General features: G+C 43.0%; 1 protein-coding gene across 20 annotated transcripts in view; it reads right to left on the bottom strand.

The window, feature by feature from the left end:
• MBNL1 (muscleblind like splicing regulator 1) overlaps positions 1 to 19,174 on the bottom strand; it is a 220,840-nt gene that overhangs the window by 27,983 nt on the left and 173,683 nt on the right. For 12 of the 20 annotated variants that reach the window (XM_063916088.1, XM_063916085.1, XM_063916086.1 and 9 more), the window contains 3 exons: positions 18,185 to 18,355; positions 7,425 to 7,625; positions 3,639 to 3,923 (listed from right to left, as the gene is read on the bottom strand). In XM_063916088.1, the coding sequence (XP_063772158.1) occupies positions 3,639 to 3,923; positions 7,425 to 7,625; positions 18,185 to 18,253 (555 nt within the window). In that variant the 5' untranslated portion in view covers positions 18,254 to 18,355. The remainder of the gene's footprint in view (positions 1 to 3,638; positions 3,924 to 7,424; positions 7,626 to 18,184; positions 18,356 to 19,174) is intronic. The other 8 variants (XM_063916091.1, XM_063916095.1, XM_063916096.1 and 5 more) reach the window with 1 other exon arrangement.

The following is a 19,174-nucleotide window of genomic DNA, read 5'->3' as shown; positions in this document are numbered from 1 at the left end:
TAACAAGAAAGTATGGGATGATTGTTATGGCCGGAGTAAACATCAGTAGCAAAGTGCATAAAATGCCAAGCACTATCTACAGTGGATATACTACAGTACCGATGTGTGTATCCTGCCTGTGTATAATACCGATGTGTGTATCCTGCCTGTGTATAATACCGATGTGTGTATCCTGCCTGTATATAATACCGATGTGTGTATCCTGCCTGTATATAATACCGATATGTGTATCCTGCCTGTGTATAATACCGATATGTGTATCCTGCCTGTATATAATACCGATGTGTGTATCCTGCCTGTATATAATACCGATATGTGTATCCTGCCTGTGTATAATACCGATGTGTGTATCCTGCCTGTGTATAATACCGATGTGTGTAACCTGCCTATATATAATACCGATGTGTGTATCCTGCCTGTATATAATACCGATGTGTGTATCCTGCCTGTGTATAATACCGATATGTGTATCCTGCCTGTGTATAATACCGATATGTGTATCCTGCCTGTATATAATACCGATGTGTGTATCCTGCCTGTGTATAATACCGATATGTGTATCCTGCCTGTGTATAATACCGATGTGTGTATCCTGCCTGTGTATAATACTGATGTGTGTATCCTGCCTGTATATAATACCGATGTGTGTATCCTGCCTGTATATAATACCAATGTGTGTATCCTGCCTGTATATAATACCGATGTGTGTATCCTGCCTGTGTATAATACCGATGTGTGTATCCTGCCTATATATAATACCGATGTGTGTATCCTGCCTATATATAATACCGATGTGTGTATCCTGCCTATATATAATACCGATGTGTGTATCCTGCCTGTGTATAATACCGATATGTGTATCCTGCCTGTATATAATACCGATGTGTGTATCCTGCCTGTGTATAATACCGATGTGTGTATCCTGCCTGTGTATAATACCGATGTGTGTATCCTGCCTGTATATAATACCGATGTGTGTATCCTGCCTGTATATAATACCAATGTGTGTATCCTGCCTGTATATAATACCGATGTGTGTATCCTGCCTATATATAATACCGATGTGTGTATCCTGCCTATATATAATACCGATGTGTGTATCCTGCCTGTATATAATACCGATGTGTGTATCCTGCCTGTGTATAATACTGATGGGTTCATCTTACCTGTGTATAATACTGATGGGTTCATCTTACCTGTGTATACTACTGATGGGTTCGTCTTACCTGTGTATACTACTGATGGGTTCGTCTTACCTGTGTATAATACTGATGGGTTCATCTTACCTGTGTATAATACTGATATGTCCAAAACTACATTGCAAGCATGCACTGATCGCTGGGGCTGGCAGTACTTGTACTTCTGTGCGACCAAATCGCATATCTGAGCAAAAATGTTTCTGAAGTCACTTTTTGTGACAAAAGTAGTAACCTAGCCTCCCTGGTACACTGGGACTGGCTTGGTCAGTGGCTAAGATGAACTGTGTGTGACGTCACATCTGTATGCATGCAGCTTTGAGAACAGGTGTACAGAAACCCATTATCCATAGAGTACATCCCATCCAGTAACACAGGAATTAATGAAGTAACACAGAAAGTAAATACATGCTGCTCCTCAGGGACACAGTTATAACTAAAGGGACCCAGATCCCACCGTTATTCAGCCTGAGTAAAGATAAAACCTGATCATTTATTACAACATTAAAAATTCTTGAAAGAAACAAAATAAAACATTATCATGTTCTCAGTGCATAGTACTGTAAATAAAAATGTACAGCTCTAACAATGCTAAGCTTGCATTAAAACCAATGCAAATGCCCTCTCTGCCATGTACATAACTGGCCATGAAGCTGGTTAGTGATTTTGTCATATAAACAGATACAGTACATGAAGTCTTTCCACCTACAACCACAGTGAGCACCAGTGTGCTAGGGTGTACATATAATCTAATATATATATATATATATGAATACAGGAAAATAATAACCCTGACCAGAGATCCCAAGGTGCCAAGCATTCTAGGTAATAAACCCTGTACCTGTATATTACATGTTGTATACCCACAGCTAATACAGATGCTGGAAAACATAGTCTTGCACATTTCTGACATGTGGAGGCTTTGGCTAATGTAACGGCATTTTTTCTATGTTAGAGAGAGCTGGACATTAAAACTAAAGTAACACATACAGGCAAAAGAGTTCCCGCAAACTCCTGGAACAAAACACTGTGATTTCAATATCCTTCCAAAATCATGCCAGATTAGTATGTCTCCTGACAAACCACAGTTATTCATTAGGAAACATCACCTAACATTACAGCTCATATATATTTATATATTAATATACTGAATTGTAACTTGACATACTGTAAATTTAATATATATATATATATATATATATAGCTTAAAGAGGATAGTTTGGGAAAGCTCTCTTTATACAAACACGCAGAACATAATTTACGGGCTGCAGGGAAAAACGTTGACACCAGTTAGAAATGCCTGTCTGTTACAGTTCTCCAGCTCATGCTGCTTTTTCTTCTACTATAATGGGATGATTGTCTATTGACGCTGGGGCCATGGCATAGTGTGTGCATTCATAACATACAGAAAAGTAAACAGATTTTTCTGGGGCATGTCCGATTATGAAAGAGCATTCTATATAATTACAATATGACCACAGAAATCACGCTACTGTTCAGATGTTTAAGAAATAAACCTGCTCCCAGAGGTGTTCTCTTTCCGTCAATGTCTTCATAAAGATGGTGCATGCATAAAGACTCTCCCACAGTGCCAGGCCCTTTGCAAATTCCTTTGCCAGCACCACTTTTCCGAAGAAATCACTGGCACATGTGCGCCATGGATAGCGGGTATAGGGGAAATTATGGGTGCAAGGTGTGCGATGCAGAAGCCAACCTGACCTATGGGCCAGTCTGTACCGCACATCCTTCACCCATTATAGATATCCCACTGTTACTGAGATCTCATATCCCTTCTTAGTGTAATATATATATATATATATATATATATATATTTATTTATTTATTTATTTTACTTTATTTATAATTATATATTGTGCAGGGCATAGAACATAGTTCTCAGCCAGCAGTAAATGTGAGCAGTGGATCTCCTGGCAACATGAATGTAGCTATGAACACTTCACATTTGCCAGACTGATAAACTGTTTTATTTCTCTATATAAAGTAAAACCTAGAAGCTGTTTTCCCAAAGGGAGGAAACAAAAGACAAACCCATCTCAGGCTTAGTCATCTGCAGATATTACATGTCGCTAATGACATTATTTGAACACATATTTTTGAACACACTGGAATAAAATACACTTTTGTTACAAAGGAAATGGAATGTAAAATGGAAAAGGGAGATTAAGTCACAGGCAGAATTAGCAGGAGAAACATGGTGGAAATTGCCTTGTAAATGAGATTGTCTATTTATGGACCAGCATGATGAAGTAATGCAGAGGACTAGAATGGAAGAAGATGAAGTTATAAAAAGCAGAAAGAGAGAACAGAATTCAGTGTTAGAGGAACCCATGCACCCATGTGACTGCTATGCACCAAAAGCTTGGCAAAAGGGCAGACAGATAGAAATAGTATGGTATACTGGCATGGTGGAAAAACACTCGCCTTTCTCTTCTGGGACCGGGGGTCAAGTCCAGCTTGATGTCCTAAGTGAAATGAGTTTGCTGGTCTCAGCTCAGTTCCCATAGGGCAGGAGTCCACATCACAAAACCACCAAACATAATTTGGCGCAACTGGTAGTCTCTGCTCAGGAGAGGCCCAGGATTGAGCTGGCATGGAGACTGAACTACCTCTCACCCATAAAGTGGGTGCTCCCTCCACATCGGGGCTGAGGTCATTGGTTGAGTAACGTGGGGAAGCTCGCACTGCAGCTGCCTGATTGTAGCTGGCCTGTGAATAAAAAGAGGACTTCAGTTTCCATTCCAGCCAGTCCTTTCACCATCAACACAGTAAAATCGTGCTCATAACCTAGCCTGTAGCCAAAAATGCAGAGGCGTGTCATGGCAAAAGAGATAGCAAGACAAAATACAATACACAATAAAAATAACACATGTAAGAATGTAAAAGAAAGCAAATTCATTGAAGGGAAAAATATAAATTATTTAAGTTGTTTTCCGGAATGCAATCATTATATAAACTGTATAACAATGATTATGCATTACATTTAAAGGGGAGCTATAAATATATATTAAAGCCATAAAAACATCACTAGTATATGGCTGCCACCAGTACACCCTCCACATTGCAATGCCTGGAGAATACCACAGAGTAATCTACTATTTGGATCAGTGACATGCTTCTCCCATTTACTGAGCAGATGCAGGGGGTTATTCAGGTTTGTTAGCACACCAAAAAAGCACACCAATGGGCAAAACCATGTTGCACTGCAGGTGGGGCAGATGTAACATGTGCAGAGAGAGTTACATTTGGGTGGGTTATATTGTTTCTGTGCAGGGTAAATACTAGCTGCTTTATTTTCACACTGCAATTTAGATTTCAGTTTGAACACACCCCACCCAAATCTAACGCTCTCTGCACATGTTACATCTGCCCCACCTGCAGTGCAGCATTTTTTTTGCCCAGTAGTGTGCTTTTTTGGTTTGCTAACATACCTGAATAAGGCCAACAGTGCACACTTAGCAAAACATTCTCCAAGCAGAGCAACAGGGTCACAGTTCTCCAGACTTCTTTGTGGGGCAACTACTTAAAACATTGGCTTTGCAGCACATTATGATTAATAAAATTCACTTTGAACATATTGTTGTTGCTTTATTTAAGAGTACATTTGCAGCAGCAACATTTCTCCTGTGGAAGCCACCAAATGGAATAGACTTCAATTCCTCATTGTGGTACAGTCAGGATGATGAAGTTGAAGTCAGACATGTAAGACAGAAATGATGAAGTGCTGCAGCAGTCCTAATGTAAGTTATGCGCCTTACAAGTCCATTATTCTGGAGGGAAAAACTCAAGCAAGAGAAAGGCTTTATGGGCAGATAAATAATGCTACAACGAAAAAGAAAATGCAAGATGAGTAAGATGGAGGATCGCCAATGTGGAAGGAAAAAGAAGTTTATATTAAAAGCATTAACATGATGATAACATGAGAAGTAGACAAATGCACAGCATTGTGGGAAGATGTGATCCTGCCAATAAGAATGAATGAAAAGAGACAGTCGGTTCTGTTTACGCACTAGCAAGCTCTACAAGTGAGGACATGGAGTCTACACCATGGAGATACTGACAAAATATACAGTATACAGTGTTTATTTTGCAAGAACTTTAAATAAGACACTTAGGGGGACATTTACTAAGCAGTGATAAGAGCCAAGAAGTAAGCCAGTGGAGAAGTTGCCCCATCAACCAATCAGCAGCTCTGTATAATTTTATAGTATGCAAATTATAGATGTTGCTTCAGTGCTGATTGGTTGCCATGGGCACTTCTCCACTGGCTCACTTCTCCGCTCTTATCACTGCTTAGTAAATGTCCCTATTGGCTACATGAAATTATATGATTTGATCTGATAATACACTTTTTTAAAACAAGCATAGCAAAATTAATGTAAGTGATCAAGAGTATTAATACTTTAAAATGCTTGGAACAAAAAAAACAAGTATAGCAAATCCAGATTGTAGTCATCAAAGTCACAGGCAAACTGTAAAACTGTATATGATTATGGAGTGGCTGCTAAGTAAGAATGCATGAGCATCACAAAATGCAAACACAACAAAAACCCACCAAAATTGTGAGCGTATTTAAATTTAGATGACCACCAGCAGTTTACCTCAGACATGTATCACAAAGACTTACTGAAGAACTGCAGGAGTCGTACTGTAATTCTCTAAACCCTGATTTGATATTACGTTTGAATCAAACAAAAACAACAACTCTGAAATACAGCATATGAAGCTTCCTACATTATGGTCATAAAAGCATAAATGAGGAAAGCACCTATCAGCTTCAGTAGTTGGATATGCAATCAGGCAATTAGGAGTCTCTAGCTCTTGCTGCTGTTACTACTGACAGGTATGCAGATCCGCATTTGTTTGTGATTACGCAACCACTCCCTTACAGTCCTCGGCCTACATTAGACCTTCCTTCCCTCCGACATCCCGAATTCCAGTCACAAGGAGATGCAAACCAATATGTCTATGTGTATATGCATGTAGATTGTTTTATGGTCATGCACAGTTCAAATATGCGGATTTTCCGTAATGTAAATGGAAGCAGCATTAGCCCTTATGTTTCAGATGGCCTCTATCTCATGTTGTGCCTGCTCTGCCTAAAACCTGCTTAATTGCAGCCACTGATATATAAGTCTTGTGTCAGTTGGATCATTCCTGTTCCTCAGGTGGAGCATCGGGATTGGCCCAGGTGTGACTACGTTACCACTTTTGCCATGCCTTCTTTATCCAACCAGTAGGTGGCAGTGGCATCCACATAGTGAATCGCTCATACAACCATTTCTGTTTGGTATGTGTGGCACTATCTTTGAATTTGCTTATTCTAAATACTCTCAAAGTACGTTAGCGCATTAAGCCCTTAACATACTGTACGAGAAACATAGATTTTAAAATAATACTTGATAGTGAATAGGTTCTTAATGTACATGTGTAAAATTTGCAGTCAAGAAAATGTGTATTAGACATATTTTAGCATCACTGAATTGAACAAAAATTTACCTTTAAACAAAAAAAAAAAAGAAATATGACAATAAAAACATCAAAAGTATATAGGTTATACAAAGATTACATATTAGGGACAGTCTGCTGATTACATCCCAGTTTCCTTCACTGGTGACCAGGGGTTAAAGTGGGGGGAACGAGGTGGAACTGAGTTCCACCACCTGTAATGGTAGGGGGAACTAGTTCCACCTCCTCCATTGCCCTGCACCGTAATTCCAACAGAAAAGCCCACCCCATCATCTGCATCAATTGATGATACAGGCGGCACTAGTGTTACTGATGAGCTGTAGCCACCTACTCCTTCCTCAGGTCTTGGTGCCTCCATGGTCCTCCTCCAAGAGTTCCACCACCTCACCAGGACCACTTTAAGCCCTGCTGGTGACAGTCATTCATCTTCATCACAGTAAGAAATAGTGCATGCTATTCAAACGCCAGATGATAATAAACTCTTCCCTCCACTTCTATAGTACCCGCTTATTTTATGAGGGTAAAGATTCATGACTGGGAAACAAGGGGTGCTTTTCCAGGTATTTCCAGCACTATAATCCTACAAAATAATGGTGACACTGCAGCTTTTTCTGCATTTAGATCATGTACTTATTCTTCTATGTCTATTAGTAATGAAGATACTATAGAACATCTTTCTTATACTAAACATGTTTCTTGGTACAGTGAGATGTATGGTAAATTCTGTACATTATTTCATACCTCCAGTCTGTCTGTTCTCATTAACTTCTGTGCAGCCGCTGCTGCAGCCGATGGCATTGCAACTCCGTGATTCCCAGCAACAAGCATGTGTGCAGAAGGAAGAATTTCAGCTTGTACAAGGCCCGGTGACATAGGCCCCAGGTATGGATTAAAGGCTGCTGTTGCATTGGTGGCTAAGCTCGGTGCGACTGAAAACATTGGCTGTAAAAGACAATACACTATGAAAAACAAAATTACAATTCATTACTTGCTTAAAATTCTTCAGTCATTCTCACATGAAACCACATTGGTGTGTATAATTCATCAAAATAAACATTCTTACAGTTGCCGTGTTTTTATAAAAATACATCTTGTTTTATAACTATCTTGTTATTTCCATGTCAGGGGCAATTTATACAGTCTGAATGCTGAAGTCAGATACACACTATAAAAGATTATCTGCCCAATCTTTCTGGTTGGAGCGAAAATCTGCTACTGTATGGGAGCAAATGACAATCAACAATTTGCTCCCAAAAGCCAGAAAATGGGCAAAAATGGTCATTTGGATAAATTAATTAAATCAAATTGATTTAACCAATTCATCTAAACGTCTATGGGGGTAATTCCAAGTTGATCGCAGCAGGATTTTTTTTAGTAGTTGGGCAAAACCATGTGCACTGCAGGGGAGGCAGATATAACATGTGCAGAGAGAGTTAGCTTTGGGTGGGGTGTGTTCAATCTGCAATCTAATTTGCAGTGTAAAAATAAAGCAGCCAGTATTTACCCGGCACAGAAATAAAATAACCCACCCAAATCTAACTCTATCTGCACGTTATATCTGCCCCACCTGCAGTGCAGTATTTTTTTGCCCAGTAGTGTGCTTTTTTGGTTTGCTAACATACCTGAATAAGGCCAACAGTGCACACTTAGCAAAACATTCTCCAAGCAGAGCAACAGGGTCACAGTTCTCCAGACTTCTTTGTGGGGCAACTACTTAAAACATTGGCTTTGCAGCACATTATGATTAATAAAATTCACTTTGAACATATTGTTGTTGCTTTATTTAAGAGTACATTTGCAGCAGCAACATTTCTCCTGTGGAAGCCACCAAATGGAATAGACTTCAATTCCTCATTGTGGTACAGTCAGGATGATGAAGTTGAAGTCAGAAATGTAAGACAGAAATGATGAAGTGCTGCAGCAGTCCTAATTCCAAGTTGATCGCAGCAGGATTTTTTTAGTAGTTGGGCAAAACCATGTGCACTGCAGGGGAGGCAGATATAACATGTGCAGAGAGAGTTAGATTTGGGTGGGGTGTGTTCAATCTGCAATCTAATTTGCAATGTAAAAATAAAGCAGCCAGTATTTACCCTGCACAGAAATAAAATAACCCACCCAAATCTAACTCTATCTGCACATGTTATATCTGCCTCCCCTGCAGTGCACATGGTTTTGCCCAACTGCAAAAAAAAATCCTGCTGCGATCGACTTGGAATTACCCCCAATATTTGTATGTTTTCCAATGTTTGGGAGCAAATGGTCAATTGTCATTTGCTCCCATACATTACTAGATTGGTCAGATAATCTTATAGCGTGTATCCAGCATTACTTTCATCAGCAATACAGATGGGTGCTCAGCAGGGAAGAGTATACAAGGTAACAAGTTTTGATGTAGTTTTGAAACAGAAGGAACAAATATATCAGACATTTCTTTAAAGAGTTGACCACCTCCTGCAATAAAGCAATCCTTAAAGTAATGTACTGTATTCAGCAGTGGTCATCCAAGAGACACATGCCAGTAGCAGTGTGTCCCTGGATGCAGACACACATGTGATTAGTCATCAGTGGCTCACATCCCATTAAATATTGTGCACTTCAACCTGGAACACCCTGGAACTTATCAGTATCTTCCAACCAATCACTGTAAAATACACACTAAGTAGTGATTCAAGCCCTTGGGGGGAAAAAAAACTGTGTTTGGCGGTTATTCTGATGCGGTTGTTCTTCAGACTCCTGTTGCAATGATTTGTTGTATGAAATTGCGATTATATGCTAATATTGGCAGAAGCTAACCCGTGCAAAAGAACACCTGCTACAATAGAATCATTTGCATACGGCACTGCATGATTGCAGAAACACTGCTTACAGCATTGCACATCGGGTCGCTGTGCAGAGCCTGAGTACCTCTGTAGACGCGTAGGCTGAGCTGCACTGCCGGGACGCCCAGAAAACGCTATCTAAACGGCCATGACACACCTGTGTTCGCCTGACCACTCCCCGTTACCACTCCCAAATGCTGCTTTCTGTCGCTCACTTTGCGACTAAAATCTCACTGCGACTGCACTCACGAATGAATCGCTGCGCATGTGTACTGGGGCTCAGATGCATGCATAGTGCGAAAACATTGATTGTTATGCATACAATCGCTGCTTTGAGTCTGCCCCTGAATGTGAGCCCTGTGAGCTGTGTCTGGCAGTCATACTTGTTTTTCATCCCGAGAGATTTTGCAAAGGAGATAATGATTTGTATAAGGATCGCTAAGAGAAAATACCATAAAACACATGTTTAACAAATGAGAAATATCCACCATATGGAATAATTGCTTTAAGACATATAGGGTGATATTCAATTGTTTTGCGCCCGCGATCTCCCGTCTAAAGTGACAGGTTAGGTTTGCCAATTTAAAGGAGCTATACCTGACCAAAGTGCTGGGTGCGATCGCAAAAAAGTGCATCGGGTCACGTTTTGTGCATTTCAGTTTGCCACCCCTGGGGGGTACGAACTCAAATGAAGACACCAGCAGTCATCACGCCCGAACAGAGTTACAATTGAATAGGTCAGTTTGGGCGCCCATATAATTCAAATAATGTCTTACCATTCAAACCATGTATACACAAAGTATTTTGTATGCTGTACTAGGGCAGGAGTGATACAGTCTTATTAAACATATGCTATTTATATAAAAAGGTAATGTTTCATTAATGAATAGGTACATTTTAAAACTACATTAAAAAATCCATTATTTAGCCCTGTGATCATTTTTTGCTAGTGTCCATGTACAGCATATAATAAGAATTTACTTACCGATAATTCTATTTCTCGTAGTCCGTAGTGGATGCTGGGAACTCCGTAAGGACCATGGGGAATAGCGGCTCCGCAGGAGACTGGGCACAAAAGTAAAGCTTTAGGACTACCTGGTGTGCACTGGCTCCTCCCCCTATGACCCTCCTCCAAGCCTCAGTTAGGATACTGTGCCCGGACGAGCGTACACAATAAGGAAGGATTTTGAATCCCGGGTAAGACTCATACCAGCCACACCAATCACACCGTACAACCTGTGATCTGAACCCAGTTAACAGCATGATAACAGAGGAGCCTCTGAAAAGATGGCTCACAACAATAATAACCCGATTTTTGTAACAATAACTATGTACAAGTATTGCAGACAATCCGCACTTGGGATGGGCGCCCAGCATCCACTACGGACTACGAGAAATAGAATTATCGGTAAGTAAATTCTTATTTTCTCTGACGTCCTAGTGGATGCTGGGAACTCCGTAAGGACCATGGGGATTATACCAAAGCTCCCAAACGGGCGGGAGAGTGCGGATGACTCTGCAGCACCGAATGAGAGAACTCCAGGTCCTCCTCAGCCAGGGTATCAAATTTGTAGAATTTAGCAAACGTGTTTGCCCCTGACCAAGTAGCTGCTCGGCAAAGTTGTAAAGCCGAGACCCCTCGGTCAGCCGCCCAAGATGAGCCCACCTTCCTTGTGGAATGGGCTTTTACAGATTTTGGCTGTGGCAGGCCTGCCACAGAATGTGCAAGCTGAATTGTACTACAAATCCAACGAGCAATAGTCTGCTTAGAAGCAGGAGCACCCAGCTTGTTGGGTGCATACAGGATAAACAGCGAGTCAGATTTCCTGACTCCAGCCGTCCTGGAAATATATATTTTCAGGGCCCTGACTACGTCCAGCAACTTGGAGTCCTCCAAGTCCCTAGTAGCCGCAGGTACCACAATAGGCTGGTTCAAGTGAAACGCCGAAACCACCTTAGGGAGAAATTGAGGACGAGTCCTCAATTATGCCCTGTCCGTATGAAAAATTAGGTAAGGGCTTTTATAGGATAAAGCCGCCAATTCTGAGACACGCCTGGCTGAAGCCAGGGCCAACAGCATTACCACTTTCCATGTGAGATATTTTAAGTCCACAGTGGTGAGTGGTTCAAACCAATGTGATTTTAGGAACCCCAAAACTACATTGAGATCCCAAGGTGCCACTGGAGGCACAAAAGGAGGCTGTATATGCAGTACCCCCTCAGTGGCAGTTCTTGCCACGGGCAAGCAGGACTTTTGCCCGGGGCGCCGCCTTCCGGAGGGCGCTGGCGCCATCCGGAGGGCACCGCACCGTGGCAAGATCCGCCACTGCTGCCCGCTGTGTCCCCCGTCCGCCTCCGCTGCCCGCTGCCGTCCCCGTCCTCGGCGCCTCCTGTGAAGTTAACTAGACGCTATGCGTCTAGTTTCCCTTCGTGGAGAGTAACTGCTGAGCGGTGCGCGATGACGTCATCGCGCACCGCACAGCAAAGGTCCTCTCCACGAAGGGAACTAGACGCATAGCGTCTAGTTTCTCTTCGTGGAGAGGACCTTTTGCTGTGCGGTGCGCGATGACGTCATCGCGCACCGCTCAGCATTCAAGCGGCGCTTTCAATGTACAGGGGGCGTGACTCACCACGCCCCCTGTATTAGGCCACGTCCATTTCCTGCCCGGGGCGCTCTGCGCCCTTGAACCGGCCCTGTACCCCCTTGACAAACGTCTGAACTTCAGGAACTGAAGCCAGTTCTTTCTGGAAGAAAATCGACAGGGCCGAAATTTGAACCTTAATGGACCCTAATTCTAGGCCCATAGACAGTCCTGTTTGCAGGAAATGCAGGAAACGACCCAGTTGAAATTCCTCTGTAGGGGCCTTCCTGGCCTCGCACCACGCAACATATTTACGCCAAATACGGTGATAATGCTGTACGGTTACATCCTTCCTGGCTTGGATCAGGGTAGGGATGACTTCATCCGGAATGCCTTTTTTCTTCAGGATCCGGCGTTCAACCGCCATGCCGTCAAACGCAGCCGCGGTAAGTCTTGGAACAGACAGGGTCCCTGCTGGAGCAGGTCCTTCCTTAGAGGTAGAGGCCACGGGTCCTCTGTGAGCATCTCTTGAAGTTCCGGGTACCAAGTCCTTCTTGGCCAATCCGGAGCCACGAGTATAGTCCTTACTCCTCTCCTTCTTATGATTCTCAGTACCTTGGGTATGAGAGGCAGAGGAGGGAACACATACACTGACTGGTACACCCACGGTGTTACCAGAGCGTCCACAGCTATTGCCTGAGGGTCCCTTGACCTGGCGCAATACCTGTCTAGTTTTTTGTTGAGGCGGGACGCCATCATGTCCACCTTTGGTTTTTCCCAACGGTTCACAATCATGTGGAAGACTTCTGGGTGAAGTCCCCACTCTCCCGGGTGGAGGTCGTGTCTGCTGAGGAAGTCTGCTTCCCAGTTGTCCACTCCCGGAATGAACACTGCTGACAGTGCTATCACATGATTTTCCGCCCAGCGAAGAATCCTTGCAACTTCTGCCATTGCCCTCCTGCTTCTTGTGCCGCCCTGTCTGTTTACGTGGGCGACTGCCGTGATGTTGTCTGACTGGATCAGCACCGGCTGACCTTGAAGCAGAGGTCTTGCTAGGCTTAGAGCATTGTAGATAGCCCTTAGCTCCAGGATATTTATGTGAAGTGATGTCTCCAGGCTTGACCACAAGCCCTGGAAATTTCTTCCTTGTGTGACTGCTCCCCAGCCTCTCAGGCTGGCATCCGTGGTCACCAGGACCCAGTCCTGAATGCCGAATCTGCGGCCCTCTAGAAGATGAGCACTCTGCAACCACCACAGGAGAGACACCCTTGTCCTTGGTGACAAGATTATCCACTGATGCATCTGAAGATGCGACCCGGACCATTTGTCTAGCAGATCCCACTGGAAGGTTCTTGCGTGGAATCTGCCGAATGGGATTGCTTCGTAAGAAGCCACCATCTTTCCCAGGACCCTTGTGCATTGATGCACTGAGACTTGGCCTGGTTTTAGGAGATTTCTGACTAGTTCGGATAACTCCCTGGCTTTCTCCTCCGGGAGAAACACCTTTTTCTGGACTGTGTCCAGGATCATCCCTAGGAATAGAAGTCGTGTCGTCGGGATCAGCTGCGATTTTGGAATATTGAGAATCCAACCGTGCTGGCGCAGCACTATCTGAGATAGTGCTACTCAGACTTCCAACTGTTCCCTGGATCTTGCCCTTATCAGGAGATCGTCCAAGTAAGGGATAACTAAAACTCCCTTCCTTCGAAGGAGTATCATCATTTCGGCCATTACCTTGGTAAAGACCCGGGGTGCCGTGGACAATCCAAACGGCAGCGTCTGAAACTGATAGTGACAGTTCTGTACCACAAACCTGAGGTACCCTTGGTGAGAAGGGTAAATTGGGACATGTAGGTAAGCATCTTTGATGTCCAGAGACACCATATAGTCCCCTTCTTCCAGGTTTGCAATCACTGCTCTGAGTGACTCCATCTTGAATCTGAACCTTTGTATGTAAGTGTTCAAGGATTTTAGGTTTAAAATTGGTCTCACCGAGCCGTCCGGCTTCGGTACCACAAATAGTGTGGAATAGTACCCCTTTCCCTGTTGTAGGAGGGGTACCTTGATTATCACCTGCTGGGAATATAGCTTGTGAATGGCTTCCAATACTGCCTCCCTGTCTGAGGGAGACGTCGGTAAAGCAGACTTTAGAAAACGGCGAGGGGGAGACGTCTCGAATTCCAATTTGTACCCCTGAGCTACCACCTGAAGGATCTAGGGGTCCACTTGCGAGTGGGCCCACTGCGCACTGAACTTTTTGAGACGGGCCCCCACCGTGCCTGAGTCCGCTTGTAAAGCCCCAGCGTCATGCTGAGGACTTTGCGGAGGCGGGAGAGGGCTTTTGTTCCTGGGAACTGGCTGTTTGTTGCAGCCTTTTTCCTCTCCCTCTGCCACGGGGCAGAAATGAGGCGCCTTTTGCCCGCTTGCCCTTATGGGGCCGAAAGGACTGCGCCTGATAATACGGCGTCTTCTTAGGTTGAGAAGCTACCTGGGGTAAAAATGTGGATTTTCCAGCAGTTGCCGTGGCTACCAGGTCTGATAGACCTACCCCAAATAACTCCTCCCCCTTATAAGGCAATACTTCCATGTGCCTTTTAGAATCCCCATCACCTGACCACTGCCGCGTCCATAAACCTCTTCTTGCAGAAATGGACAGCGCGCTAACTCTTGATGCCAGTCGGCAAATATCCCTCTGTGCATCACGCATATATAGAAATGCATCCTTCAAATGCTCTATAGTCAGTAATATACTGTCCCTATCTAGGGTATCAATATTTTCAGTCAGGGAATCCGACCACGCCAGGCCCGCACTGCACATCCAGGCTGAGGCGATTGCTGGTCGCAGTATAACACCCGTGTGAGTGTATATACATTTTAGGATATTCTCCAGCTTTCTATCGGCAGGTTCCTTTAGGGCGGCCGTATCAGGAGAGGGTAGTGCTACCTGTTTAGACAGGCGTATGAGCGCTTTATCCACCCTAGGGGGTGTTTCCCAACGTGCCCTATCCTCTGGCGGGAAAGGGTACGATGCCAATAACCTTTTAGGAATTATCAGTTTTTTATCGGGGGAAACCCACGCCTCATCACACACTTCATTTAATTCCTCGGATACAGGAAAAACTACAGGCAGTTTTTTCTCACCAAACATAATACCCTTTTTAGTGGTACTTGTATTATCAGAGATATGCAATACATTTTTCATTGCTTCAATCATGTAACGTGTGGCCCTAGTGGAAGTCACGTTTGTCTCCTCATCATCGACACTGGAGTCAGTATCCGTGTCTGTGTCTGCCATTTGAGGTAACGGGCGTTTTAAAGCCCCTGATAACGTTTGAGACCCCTGGACAGGCACAAGCTGAGTAGCCGGCTGTCTCATGTCGTCAACTGTCTGTCGTAAAGAGCTGACACTGTCACGCAATTCCTTCCATAAGTTCATCCACTCAGGTGTCGACTCCCTAGGGGGTGACAACTCTATAATAGGCAATTGCTCCGCCTCCATCTCATTTTCCTCCTCAAACATGTCGACACAATCGTACCGACACACCGCACACACACAGGGATTGCTCTGATAGAGGACAGGACCCCACTAGCCCTTTGGGGAGACAGAGGGAGAGTATGCCAGCACACACCAGAGCGCTATATATAGACAGGAATACCACTATAAAATGTGCTTTTCCCTTTATAGCTGCTGTTAGTATTAAAACTGCGCCAAATTAGTGCCCCCCTCTCTTTTTTACCCTTTTCTGTAGTGCAGGACTGCAGGGGAGAGTCAGGGAGACGTCCTTCCAGCGGAGCTGTGATGGAAAATGGCGCCCGTGTGCTGAGGAGATAGGCCCCGCCCCCTTCTCGGCGGCCTTTTCTCCCGCTTTTTGGTGAGTTCTGGCAGGGGTTAAAATACATCCATATAGCCCCGGGGGTTATATGTGGTGTATTTATGCCAGCCAAGGTGTTTACATTGCTGCTCAGGGCGCCCCCCCCTAGCGCCCTGCCCCCCCCTAGCGCCCTGCAAAATGTGTCTAATATTCTGTACCTTTTTTAAGTGGAATCTCTCCAACGGAAATACTGTCATTTCTCCCAAAGTGCCACACTCATAACAATTATATAATGCCACAATTTATCAGAAATTCTAAAACTTTGATTTGTCTTATCTGCTTGTATAACATACTGTAGCTACAGAGATGTTGAATTAAAGTTGTATGTGTTTATAGCAATCTCAGAATACCTATTAACACCGACAACTTATGTCTTGTATATCTGATATGAAAGTCTTATATTATTTTATGGGCGTTGAAATTTTAACTTATAAAATCGATCATATAGATAATAATTACTAATAACAAGCTATTAAATACTTGTAAGGACAAAACCCATAAAGAATGGACCAGTTTGTACTGATCCACAATTCATTTTTTTGTGTACATCAGGAATAAAATATGCATACTGTATATTGATTTACGTAAAACTACATTACTATCTAATTATTACATTTTGTGAACTTGCTCCTTCCCCTAAGCTGCAAAACTATGGCAGTGTGACACAGAGGAGGAAGATGAGGGTAAGCAGGAGGCAATTTAGAAGTACAATCCTACTGGTCCTCCAGTATGTGAATATGTGAATAAGATGCACATTTTGCATGAGAAGGGCGCTCGATGCAGCCAAGGGACCTGGCCCGCTGATAAGAGTTATTTTGGACGACTGAAGCAACAGTAACAATGGACATATCTGTAGTAAATGCAATTTTTCTTGCAATCTTATCTGCTCACATTCATCTGTAATTCCTTATTTGATAGGCATGGCAGCAATTTATGTCAAAGGTTTTTTTTGTTCACTGTTGTTTAAACCATTATTGTGAAAGATCTCCTCCTACATAGGGGTGGTTTACTTTAATTCTATCCCAAGTATTGGCTTAAAGAGCTCTAATTTTTTTTAAATATGTTTATTCAGTATTCATAAATATAATATGACAGTGTGAAAACATATAGGGGGGTAATTCAATTGCCCGCTTCAATTTTTCGCGTGGTAAAAACGGGACATTACCGTGACTTTTCTTTTTGGGCTATCCAATTAGAGCCTGTTTTTACTACACAGGATCTGGGATAAGTTCCCGAATTTTCTTTCTACTGCCTCCGGCCAGGTGGCAGATGGCCAGCAAATAGTAGGATTCAACTCAATGGGCGCCTGCAGCCACTAGATGGTGCTAACACAAAGATATTCAATTGCAGCTCTGTTCGAGCACAAGGGCTGCCGGCGTCTGCGTTTCAGCTCGCACCCCCCGGCGATGTCGAGCTGAAATGCTAGAAAAGTGACCCATTTGGCTTCCCAAAAGGCACTTTATGCGATCGCGCCAAGCACTTTGGTCGGGTGTAGTCATTTTACGCAGCTAAACCCGAGCTCTATGGGCGTGATAACGGGATTTAATTTAATATTGCCCCTGAGATCTCCCCTCACTTTAGATGGAGATGTTGCCCATAGCAACCAATCAGATTCTACTTATCAAATATCTAGCACCTTCTAGAGGATAATAGCTAGAATCTGGTTGCTATGGGCAACATCTGCACTTCTAAAAACCCGCACTTTAGTAAATATACCCCATGGTCTCTATTCTTTGTTGGTGTTATTTTATACATCTCAACTGAATTCCTTGTTACTGCTGTTTTGATATTTTGTACATTCCACAGTGACACATTGTGAGTAAACAGAGCTGTACCAAGTTATGGTGACCTTTCAGATGTTCCCTTATAAAATGCTCAGTCAGTGACTTCTGAGAGCAGACTGAAAGCACTGTAAGGGCACTGCAAGTGGTATGTATTATTAGGCACACTTGTCATATGCCTACAGGCTTTGGCAAGAAAAAAAGTGTCTAACCATAATACTACCTACTTTGTCGCAAGCCCCCTGTCAATTCATAACAAAATATGTTCACTGCATTTTCCTTTTAATGGTGGTGTAGTGGCAATACCAAGATTCTAGTTTGTGACCCCCTACCCAATTGACCGAAGATGCACTTTGCAGCAACAAGAGTGCCTTGCTTACAATCTTATATAATAAAACCCAACAACCCCTGACCAGCATGCAGTACATGGAAGACTGATCTGCTTACCATAGGCTGGAGCTGAGTACCGGGAATCATTGCATTGGCTAGCTGCATTTGCTGGGCCAGCATGGCCATGTTCTTTTGCTGAATCAGGTTATTCCGTCCATTTATCTCTAACTGTGTTTTTAAGTGCGGTGGCGGATGGAGATATTTACAGTTCTCCCTTGAACAACGACCCTGAATGACGAAAAACACAATAAAAGGATCAGGAGGCATTAGCAAGCAACACCACACATTGATATTTCCACAACTGCATTAACAATCTAGTATTTCCTGGATAATAAAAATAGGTATTATAATAATCATTTCCCCCTTAATTGTAACAAAACAAGTAAGAATCATGTATAACTAGGGTTACTATTTCCCATGTTTCTCCATTTTCCTCAACAAAACAATTTAGCACAAACAGATATTCCTTTGCTATGCACTTCTAGATGGTTTCACACTCATATCTTACATTTTAACATTATTCCACAATAATACATTTATACATCAGTCTGTCATTGCATTGTCAAAGACATGAAACAGGCTGCTACTGATTACTTAAGGAGTTTTAAACCTCTGTACAAAGAGATCATTCAACGTCTCTTCCTTATTTATAAGCAGCATTATACAAACAAGCATACAGTAAGTGATTCATGTGACAGCTACACAAGACTCTGCCATATATTACAAGTGTAAGCATTGTGGGGATAAATGCAATACTAATCACTGCCCATGCGAAATATTACTGAAAGTCAGAATAATACATATGCGATAATACATACAAAACACAACCTTAATAATATACTAATATAGCAGATTTACTTGACACAAACTGCTTATCTTCTCTTCTGGAGCAAAGCTGCTTATTTAGAGGAATTTCCCATTGTCAGATAACTTTCAAACTGTACGTTGGCTTTGTATACACCCACAGCGTGCTTCGAGTCAAGCGGCTTTCATCTTCCTGTGCTTGCAGAACTTTTAGTTATATCCTAAGAATTATTATCTTTACAC

This window comes from Pseudophryne corroboree, chromosome 4 (assembly GCF_028390025.1).
Source record: "Pseudophryne corroboree isolate aPseCor3 chromosome 4, aPseCor3.hap2, whole genome shotgun sequence".
Classification (NCBI taxonomy): domain Eukaryota; kingdom Metazoa; phylum Chordata; class Amphibia; order Anura; family Myobatrachidae; genus Pseudophryne; species Pseudophryne corroboree.
Note: the sequence above shows the minus strand (reverse complement) of the source record. Positions and strands in the feature narration are given on the sequence as shown.